Genomic DNA, 10,877 nt, shown 5'->3' with positions numbered 1-10,877 from the left:
CTAAACACCCATAGTGCCTTTCTGAAAGTGTAGGAGTTGTTTGAAGTGAAGAGATTTCGTTTGGAGTGAAAACATTTCATTTTGAAATCTGAATTCTGATTCAACAGCTCTCAATAATCGATTACTGACAGTGGGTAATCGATTACCCAAACTCTTTGTCCACTGTTCATTTAAAATCGAATTACAGTAATCGATTACAGCAATCTGGATAATCGGTTACTCAACTTATCAAAACTGGTAATTTGTTACTCAAATACAGGAATGGATTACTCTGAACAGTTTTAAGTTGGATAACTCTTTTCTCATACACGTAACTTGTTACTTAGATGAAGTAACCTGTTACACACTATTTTTGGAAATTTGTTTTAAGTATTTTAAAGTGTTTCATCTTTCTTTAAAAATAGTTTGAGCATTACTACTTTGTATATTTAAGAGTTTTAGGATATAAGTACCTATAGAGACTTAATCTAATTATCTTGGAGACTTAATCTAATTATCTTGAAGCTTTAATCTTCTTTGTCTTCATAAGTATTCTTCCTTTTCTTATTTTTGGTGATGTTGGTGTCTTCATCAAAATCATGCCAAGGTCAGGAGCAAATATCTTCTTCGCATATGAATGATATTTCAAGATTTGACTTTAAATCTTGTTTTAAACTTCGACAATGCAAAGGTTATAGGTGTATAACAGGAGGAAAGAAACAAGACCAAAGAATAGCACGCAACTCTACTTACCATCATTAAGTACTAGAACAAGATCACTATCAATAACACTAGGAATGTGATGTGCAATGGTGCACACAGTGCAGTCTCTAAACTCTTCTCGAATAATCTTCTGGATAAGATTGTCGGTAGCAGTGTCAACAGATGTTGTTGCTTCATCAACTACAAGTATTTTCGACTGCTTAAGTAGAGCTCGGCCCAGAGAAACAAGTTGCCACTGTCCTACGCTCCAATTGTCTCATTTTTCTAGCACTGCAAATTTAAAATAAATCTCAACATAGCTACTAGTAACTCTAAACATTTTTCTGACCCTTTTCTAAGGGGTTTGGAAAGAAAACATACACATATTCAATATTTTGGACTTCCTACTTGGTGTATCAAGCTTTTGCTCTTACTCACGGATAATATCTCCAAGCTGAGACTTATCTAGTGCTTGTGAAAAAACATATTGGAAGCAATCAAATAGAGCATAACCTCCAACATAACTCATTACTCAGCCATAATTTAAAAAATCAAGGACCATTATGTATTTGTGATTAAAGTTAAGCAACACATAGATTAAAAAAACACAAAATCTTCTTGACCTCTCTTAGTAAAAGATAATAGTTGTCGAAGATGTATAGTGAGGAAAAAGGACGAAAGGAAATTCATATATTAGCCGCCACAGTGAATTGCAGGGGATGTAAAGGGTTTAGCAGGAAACAAGCAGTTCTTTATGGCCATGCGAGTTTTAAGATGGCTTTTGTTTGGGAAGAAATGTCGCTTCCGGCATATGCAGTATGTTTTTGGATATAGTGATTGAGGAAGCTGACCTTAGCTTGTTTTGGGTGGATTTGTAACAGAAAATTTGTTGGATATGGTGTTTGTTCTTGGTTTCGTAGGTTACTTTGTTGCATTTATCTTAATGATATCACGTTTCTATGTTCATTTTTTAAGTTTCTTGTTCTTACTTCCCTCCTCAATAATATTGCATTGTATGATATAGATAATAATAAATTTACCTCTGGACGTAGAGGGCTTTATTTTTTTATTGCATGCATATAATTAAACTTTGCAGGCATTAAGAAAATTGTCCATGTAATACTAACCTCCCAAATCTCTTTGTCCGAGTGCTCTTCAAGAGGGTCAAGATTGCCTCGGATGGTGCCTTTAAACAATGCTGGATCTTGTGGTATGATACGCAAATGGCTTTGAAGGTCATGAAGACCAATTCCCGAGATATTGATGTTGTCTATAAGGATACTCCCAGTTGATGGTTCAACCAATCGAAATAATGCCTGAATCAAAGTAGATTTGCCACTACCGGTACGGACAACAATCCCAATCTTCTGCCCACCAGGAAATGTGCAGGATACTCCATGAAGAACCAGAGGAAGACTTTCCTTGTAACGGACCTATAAGAGAGAAAATAATACCATGTAGAAAGCAAATACAAAGGTGGAAAGTAATTCCATGCGCAGGCAAAGCCACTCGATAGCTGCAAGCCTGTAGAAGAAGGGTCGTGCAAAAGCATCTAGAAGATAAAGGTTTCTCTTCATGAACCTTTTTTCTTGTCCAAAACCTCTGATGGTAGTTGCTCCGAAAATTGATTCACCAAAAAGATTTATAATTGGAGATTTCTGGATGCTTACATTTCATACTAGTTCCCTTGAGGAAGACATGTATTTCTGCAACGGAATTGGTTTAGAGTAAAAAAATCATCAAATCACAATACCAGAATGTAGGCAAACAGAAAACTAAAACGCAATCTGAATGGTGGAGTTCTAGTCCCTTGTCAAAGTATTTTCTTTTTCCTTATTGAATTTGTTTTCTGAAAACAAGTAGAAAAAAGATAAATAGGTTCGAAATCGAATTGATGAATTTTACTACAGATGAACCTTATTCTATATCCTTCATGACTTGGTTTTTGGCTAAGAAGACACATCTTTGTATCTTTAGCATGCCTTTTTTGAAAAAGCATGAAGATGTTTGATTACCTGCATCCACAAACAAGCAACAGCCATTGGAACAACTAAGAGCAAAACTTGCCATGTAACTTCTAACATAACGGCAACAATGCCAATAAGCTGTATTATTGAAGCAAATCCACCTAGTCTAAAAGTAATATCAAGATCCACAACACTTTGATCAAATGAAACCTGGTGGGAAACAGATAAGCCTTTTATATGATGCACACCAGAAATGGAGAGACAAATAATAAAAAAAGATGGGGGGAAAGAACAGGAAAACTTACACGATTCAAGATCCTTCCAGCTGGTGTAGAGTCAAAGAAAGACATCGGTGCATGGAAAATACTTCCAAGCATCTTGAAAAATAGCTTATGTGAAGCAGCTAGACCAAATGCAGCCACTAGAACAGCCCTTACAAATATAAACCACGAGCTATTGAAAGAAGATGAAGAAAGTCATTTGGTTGGTATTATTAAATCAAATGCAGAATTGTGCCATGACCATAAACAAGTTCACAATCATGAAGTGGTGCTTCCTCAATCAGAATTATTGGTTCACATAGTCTATGATGATCAATCAGCTTTGCCTAATGATCTCAGTCACAGCTTTTCTATTCCAAGGCAGCAGACTTGGTTAACCATGTATAATGGTTTTGTTGCTATCAATTTATTAGGCTTTCACAGGTTCCTTTGTATTGTTACTTGGGTTGTTAGTTTTCTATTTTTGTATACACATTATTTTGGGTTGGTTATGAGTCAGGTAAGTTGGTTAATTCGATTGGGGTTTTATTTTTTGAAGGGTTGCTTGTTATTCAAGCAATAGTTAGTTAGAGCTTGTTCTGTTTAAATAGGAGCTTGAGTCTCCTTCAATGAAATGAGGTAATTCAATATAAGCTGCCCAAGTTATATAGTATCAGGAGCAAAACTTTCCTACCGTTGCACAAGTTATCTTCTTCAACAAATCAAAAACAAGCCAAACACATATCGCTTCTCCTCACAGAAAAAGTGTGCAAAATGGAGAATCCTTCCAACCCTCGGCTTGGGCAGGTAATGCAATACAACTCTAACTACAATGACATTCAGAATCCGTATTACCTGCATCCAGGAGAGAGTCTAGGGGCTACCCTTATCACTCCTCCACTTGATGGGAGACTCTATATCACTTGGAGCAGGGCAATGAAGAGGGCACTGAGATCCAATAACAAATTTAAATTTGTTGATGGAACAATCAACGAACCAAAATAGTAAGATGCAGAATATGATGTGTGGGATCGATGCAACACAATGATCCTTTCATGGATTGCAAGGTGTATTACTCCCCAAATTGGACAAAGCACCATATACATAGATAATGCTTATAAACTATGGCAAGATTTAAAAGAAGGGTTCTCCAAGGGAGATCACTTTCGAATGTCTGATGCACTGCAAGAATTACATTCTATTAGGCAAGAAGACAGAACCATCTCAACATACTTCACATATTTAAAGACTCTATGGGAAGAATTAGAGTCTTTGAGGCCTATGCCATCATGCTCATGTCAACCAAGATGCAATTGTGATATGATCAAGATTATAAAGAGTTACAAGGACAATGAATACGTCATTTGCTTCTTAAAAGTATTAAACGAGGATTTTAATACAACAAAGGCACAAATCTTGTTGATGGAGCCACGTCCTTTGATAAACAAAGTCTTTTCATTGCTCCAACAATAAGAGAGGCCACAAACAGAAGACAATTCAACAAACCCAAAGGTGTTGTTCAATAGCACTAATAGAAGAGTCCAACCCAACATGAACAATCCTAGGCAACAACAATGGAAATCCAAGCCAACTACACAGAGAGGAGGATACACACAAGGAAGGAACAAGGGTGCAGGAAGAAGCTACAACAATTCAAGGACAAATGGATCAAAATTTTGCACATATTATGGAAGAGAGAACCACACAATTGATACATGTTACTTCAAACATGGATTCTCTCCAAACTCACAAGGAAGCAGAGCAAGCCAAGAAAGTGGATTGGTAAACAGTGCCATGAAAAATGATGTCTCAGACCTTAAGGGAGTCATGGAATGACAGGAAGAAGAGGAAAGAAAGAGGACAAGCTTCAATTTTGGCCCACAATAATAGGCATAATTGACCTCGTTGCTTAAAAGTGTTGGTGAACCTAAGGCTATTGATGAAACTGACTACAATCACAAAGTAAATCAACTGAGCATGAGGCCTTTTGATGTTAACAAAGCTGATCAAAGCCAAGAAAGGCAGGATCTCACAGGTACTACTTCATTCTGGATTCTAGACACAGGGGCAACTGATCATGTATGCCCTGACTTGTCTATATTTGATGCCTTCCATAAAATCAAACCCATCACTGTGAGCCTACCAAATTTCTCCTCTGTGCAAGCAAATTATGCAGGGACCATCACATTCTCTAAATATTTCATACTGCATGTTGTCTTGCTCATACCTGAATTTGCTTTCAATTTGACCTCTATATGTAAGCTCACTATCTATGAAATGTAAGCTAATCTTTGATGATTTGAAATGTGAAATCCAGGATATGACTACCTTGAAGATGATTGGACATGCTAAAGTGAGGAATAGCTTATATATGCTTAAGAAAGTAACAAATAAAAGGATTGCTTTGTGTAATAATTTGAATACTGCTCTGAATGTTTCTTTCTTTGACTTGTGGCACTTTAGGTTAGGCCATCCATCATCTTCTATAATGAATACAATCTGTAAAGAATTTAGCTATGTGCATTTTGATTCATATAAGGTTTGTGATTACTGTTATATTGGTAAACAAACTAAGCTTCCCTTTCCAAATAGCATGAATAGAAGTATTGATTGCTTTGATCTAATTCACATGGATATTTGGGGTCCTATTTCTTGCATTTCTATACATGGGCATAGATATTTTCTTACTATTGTAGATGATCGTAGTAGACATACTTGGATCTACCTAATGAAATCTAAGGGTGAGGCTAGATCCTTAATGCAGCAGTTTGTTAGACTGATTCAGACCCATCACAACAAACTGTTAGGATCATAAGGACAAATAACGGGGTAGAATTTAACTCACCAAGCTTCTTTGGGGAACTAGGAATTATACACGAGACTTCCTGTGTTGAGACACCTCAACATAACTTAGTAGTTGCGAGAAAACATACGCATTTGTTAAATGTCACAAGAACTCTCATTTTTCAATCAGGATTGCCAAAGGCCTACTGGTCCTATGTTGTATCTCATGCAGCATACCTAATAAATAGAATTACTACACTGTTCTAAAAAATAGATCTCCTTATGAATTACTAAATGGATCTAAACCCAACTTAGATGAGTTGAGAGTCTTTGGATGTCAGTGTTATGCCTCTACCTTGACCCAAAATAGAGCCAAACTTGATCCCAAGGGCAGGAAGTGTGTTTTCATAGGATACAAGAGTGGCACAAAAGGATATGTTGCTTTAGATCTCCATACCAGAGAAATTTTTATATCTAGACATGTGGTCTTTCATGAACACTTGTTCCCTTATCAATCCAAGCAACAAGATGAGCATCTAATAGATAACAATTGCAGTAGTGATCTAGGAATTTTATTAGACCCTCAAACCTTTAGTCCTAGGCAATCTCCTTCTGATGAAGATGATCCTATTGATACTCAACCTATGAACTCAAAGACTTATAAAGCCAATCAGGGCACAGAGAATACCACTGAGTTGAGAAGATCAAATAGGTTAAGGCAACCCCCTACCTACTTGCAGGATTTTCACTGCAATTTATATAGCACACATAGCTTAATAAACTCAGAAAATGTGCACCATCCTCTAGGATCTGTTTTGTCCTACAAGGCCATATCCAAGCCACACCTTCACCATGCCCTTAGCATAACTATTCATAATGAGCCTAAAGAAGGAATCCCATTGGATACAAGCAATGCAAGAAGAGTTGAATGCTCTTGAGCTTAACAATACCTGGACCATCATGGATCTGCCATATGATAAAACATCTATAGGGTTAAATTGGGTTTACAAGATTAAGCATTAGTCTGATGGCATTATTGAAAGATACAAGGCTAGGCTAGTGGCAAAGGGGTATAACCAAACAGAGGGTCTTGACTATTTTGACACCTTTGCACCAGTAGTTAAGTTAACCACAATGAGACTTCTATCCATAGCAACCTCACAAGGTTGGCTAATACACCAATTAGATGTTAATAATGCTTTCTTACATGGTGATCTAATGAAGATGTATACATGGACATACCTCAAGGTGTCATTTATGCTAAACCAAACCAAGTGTGTAAGCTTTATAAATCCCTCTATGGGCTAAAACAGGTTGGAAGACAGTGGTATACAAAACTGTCCAACTCTTTGAAAGAACTAGGGTATGTCCAATCTACTCATGATCATTCCTTGTTTACTAAGAATGCAAATCAATGTTTTACTGCACTTCTTATATATGTGGATGATTTAGTATTATCTGGCAATGATATACATGACATTATGATGGTTAAGAAGCATCTTGACAAACTGTTCAAAATAAAGGATCTTGGCAACTTAAAATACTTTTTAGGATTAGAAGTGGCCAGGTCCAAATCAGGCATAATCCTTTGTCAAAGGAAACATGCCCTTGATATTCTTGCTGACACTGGTTTTCTAGCAGCAAGACCAGTGTCAACTCCCATGGTAAAAACCACAAAGTTACACCATGACAACACTTCTCCTTTTGAAGATGCTTCTTTATATAGAAGGTTAGTTGGTAGATTGCTTTATTTAACTAATATTAGACATGATATTAGTTATGCTATGCAACAACTTAGCCAATTTATGGCACAACCCACTATACACATTATAAATTCTTAACTCGAGTTCTTAGATATATCAAGGGGAGTCCATGTCAAGAAGTTTTCTATTCTTCTACATATTCTCTTCAACTAAAAGCTTTTAGTGACTCAGATTGGGCAGCTTGCATTGATTCAAGGAAGTCTATAACAGGGTATTGTGTATTTCTTGGTGATTCATTAGTGTCATGGAGATCAAAGAAGTAGACAAATGTGGCTCGTTCTTCTTCAGAGGAAGAATACCGTGCATTGGCTACCACTTCATGTGAGATTCGGTGGCTCACTTACTTGTTAGAAAATTTCAAAATATCATACATCCAACCTGCTCTCCTCTATTGTGACAATGAATCTGCTAGGCATATTGCAGCAAATTCGGTGTTCCATGAAAGAACCAAGCATATTGATATAGATTGTCACATTGTTAGAGAGAGGCTTCAATCAAAACTTTTCCATCTTCTTCCTATAGCTTCCGCGGATTAGATTGCTGACATTCTTACAAAAGCATTGGATTTATCTCCTTTCAAGTGACTGTTGAACAAGTTGGGAATAATTAACATTTATTCTCCAAAAATAATAAAGATATATTGATTTGTATATTATTTAGACTTGTCTACACGATATATCATGTTTTGTTTAACTTAATTGCATTTATCCCATTTTTTGTTTAAAAAATTACACTTATTTATTATACAGGGGTGGTCAGTGCAATGAAAGTATAAAACTAGGGGAGGTTTGTGTAAGTTTAGAAAAGTGAGGGGTGGTTTGTGTAATTTCACTAAAACTCAGGGGGTGTCAGTGTAATTTACTCTATTATTTATATTCAATTATTATTATCTTTTAATTAAGTAATATAAATGAGTATAAATATTGTACTGAGTCTGTGTATAAATCTTTATATTCATTATGCATAAATATTAAAAGTGTGGACGGTGTGGTTGAGATATATTTTCGTGTGTCAAATTTAATTAAAATATATTTTGAATTAATTAAATGTTAAAAAGTATTAAAAGTGTGGACTGTGTGGAGTGTGGTTGAAATATATTTTCGTGTGTCAAATTTAATTAAAATATTTTTTGAATTAATTAAATGTTAAAAAGTAAGCTTAAGTCATCTCAAAGTTTAAAGTCGGCTTGTGCCCAAAAAAGAATAAAGGGAGAAACGAGAAGTACTTGTCATCCCTATTCCAAAGTTTCAATCTCACTTATATTTATTAATATATTTTGAATTTCCTTTATTAGGCCCTTAATGGTTAGATTTAAATATTGTAGGATTTTTATTTGAGAAAAATATGTATACATTGACAATGTGAGAGTTTTTTACACCACCACTCTATTATCTACCATTCATTTTAAATTATGTTTGACTTTTCACAAAAAATAATCCAAATGAATGGTGGGCGATGCACTGATTGTGCATAATTCTGTACACTGTCAGTGTATCAATATTACACTCTTTTTATTATTTTCACAAGACCTCCATATTTTGTGTATTTGAATTAATAATAATGTCTATATGATTTCATGGACACATATTAGTATTCTAATGAATTCGAGATAGATAAAATGAACACGAGAAAGAGAGTTGAGTTAAATTTATTAGTATTTAAATATTTTTGGCCAGATCTTTTAAGTTAATTGAAAACTCAAAGACTAGCGTATGGGAACACATGCAAGTGAACTTGTTTGGATAATATATGTTGAGAGCATAGACACATAGGTGAAATTAAGGGAGGAGAAATACTTGGTTAGATGACCTCTTTGGTTAAAAGGATGCAAAATATATTGCATTATTAAAGGTTAGAGATAAGAGTACAAAAATAATATATTATTCACCTTCACCTCATCCATATACGGTCCCATCCTTCACCTCACCCATACACGGTCCAATCCTTCACATCACAAAATTTAAATATAAAATATAAATTACAAAATTCATCTAATTCATCTTAGCTCATGAATTCCTTAGAGAACTTCCTCTAACACTAACTTGTAACCTATGGAACTTATAATCATACATTTGATTAAGTCACCACCCTTAAGCTAATGTAACATCTTATGATTGTTATATAGACCTCACCCACCAATTTGGATGTTTAATCTAATTTAAATATTAAATAACTTAATATACTTATATGAAAATTGGTTTTTGCAATATTTTGCTAAGGAAACTTTTTGTTCCTAAAAAGTTAAAGTATCATTTTCTCTCTCGCAATTTCTGATCTTTAATATGAATACCTAATTTTATTCATTTTTATTTTAATAATAAAACTTAAAATATAAAAACTCTATATAAAAAAATCATAAAAACATATTTGTATATATCTCACAACTAATTTTATGTTATTTGATTGTTTGATTCTCAATGGACATATAAAATATTTCACAGTTTTGTTTTAATAATTCACTAGTTTTAAATAATCATTTAATGAGATCTTATATATTTATTTAAATGAATAAAATATCTCCTCATATCATTAGATAACTTATTTTATTAAATATATTTATTGTTTGACATGTATCATATTTCTCTCCTCTCTATTAGTTTTCATTTTAAAACAAAGAATAAAAAATAAAACACATATCAAATAATGAATGAATTTAAGGGGAGGATATCCAAGTATTTTATAAAAATCTATAACTATTATAAAATAACAAAAAGGTGTTGGAATTCATGGCAATTTTACTTCTAACTTTACCAGTATTACGAACTTATCTTTAGTTCAATAATTTATCTGGTTCTTTGCCTAGTTTTTCAGCTTGGAAGAATCTTACTTTTGTTAATTTCCCTAAATAACAATTTCAATGGCAATTTGCCTCTGTCTCTTTCCAAATTGATTCATCTAGAATGTCTAAGAAACATGGATGGCTTAACTAAATGGTGTTACTGAGAATTGTTATTGCTTGTGGTGTTATTATTTTTGTGTTTGATTATTGTAAATGAAAGTTGCTGGTCAGTTTTAAAAATAATAATTAAACTAGCAGCACAACTATCTTTACTAAATTACCTAACTTATAAATTCAGTTTTTATTTGTGAAAAATAAGTAAATGGGTTGCTTTTTTTATTACTTATTTTTCCAACCAATTTCACTTCTCATTTTACCTCTTGAATATTAATAGAACTTTTATCTTTTGCTTTCTGCCTTGTTATCAAAAAGGGAGTTGGGTAGATTGACATCTCTTTTGATTGTTTATTTTATCCTTTGTACACTATTTATTTTGTGCATTGCTTATTTCAAGTTTTATTTATTTGTGTGTGAGAGTGCAAAGTGTCAAAGATTGTACTAACAATGTTTTGCTTATGTTTTGATGAAGACAATGAATTAGTTAAAGCTTAAAGATGACTCAACAATCAACATGTCGAAGGCT

The 10,877-nt window shown here is 34.0% G+C and overlaps 2 protein-coding genes and 1 long non-coding RNA gene across 3 annotated transcripts; 1 reads left to right on the top strand and 2 right to left on the bottom strand.

Moving 5' to 3' along the window:
- On the bottom strand, nucleotides 897-1,153 carry LOC109346055. The gene is made up of 2 exons (XR_002107467.1): nucleotides 1,090-1,153; nucleotides 897-972 (listed from the first exon to the last, which is right to left on the bottom strand). It is a non-coding gene; the product is annotated as an uncharacterized LOC109346055 (long non-coding RNA).
- On the bottom strand, nucleotides 2,561-4,737 carry LOC109344668 (ABC transporter C family member 5-like). The gene is made up of 5 exons (XM_019583423.1): nucleotides 4,659-4,737; nucleotides 4,415-4,551; nucleotides 3,764-3,822; nucleotides 2,954-3,101; nucleotides 2,561-2,858 (listed from the first exon to the last, which is right to left on the bottom strand). The coding sequence occupies exons 1-5, from the start codon at nucleotides 4,735-4,737 to the stop codon at nucleotides 2,655-2,657; spliced, it is 627 nt and encodes a 208-aa protein (XP_019438968.1). The 3' UTR covers nucleotides 2,561-2,654.
- On the top strand, nucleotides 6,925-7,718 carry LOC109344667 (uncharacterized mitochondrial protein AtMg00810-like). The gene is made up of 2 exons (XM_019583422.1): nucleotides 6,925-7,421; nucleotides 7,547-7,718. The coding sequence occupies exons 1-2, from the start codon at nucleotides 6,925-6,927 to the stop codon at nucleotides 7,716-7,718; spliced, it is 669 nt and encodes a 222-aa protein (XP_019438967.1).

Source organism: Lupinus angustifolius, chromosome LG04, assembly GCF_001865875.1.
Source record: "Lupinus angustifolius cultivar Tanjil chromosome LG04, LupAngTanjil_v1.0, whole genome shotgun sequence".
Lineage (NCBI taxonomy): Eukaryota > Viridiplantae > Streptophyta > Magnoliopsida > Fabales > Fabaceae > Lupinus > Lupinus angustifolius.
Note: the sequence above shows the minus strand (reverse complement) of the source record. Positions and strands in the feature narration are given on the sequence as shown.

Coding starts and splice junctions, on each gene's coding strand:
- LOC109344668 (XM_019583423.1), bottom strand. CDS start 4,737: ATGACTCCCTTAAGGTCTGAGACATCATTTTTCATGGCACTGTTTACC. Junction 4,552..4,658: donor TTGGCTTGCTCTGCTTCCTT/GTGAGTTTGGAG, acceptor GAATTGTTGTAG/CTTCTTCCTGCACCCTTGTT. Junction 2,859..2,953: donor CTGGAAGGATCTTGAATCGT/GTAAGTTTTCCT, acceptor GTTTCCCACCAG/GTTTCATTTGATCAAAGTGT.
- LOC109344667 (XM_019583422.1), top strand. CDS start 6,925: ATGGACATACCTCAAGGTGTCATTTATGCTAAACCAAACCAAGTGTGT. Junction 7,422..7,546: donor GATGCTTCTTTATATAGAAG/GTTAGTTGGTAG, acceptor TCGAGTTCTTAG/ATATATCAAGGGGAGTCCAT.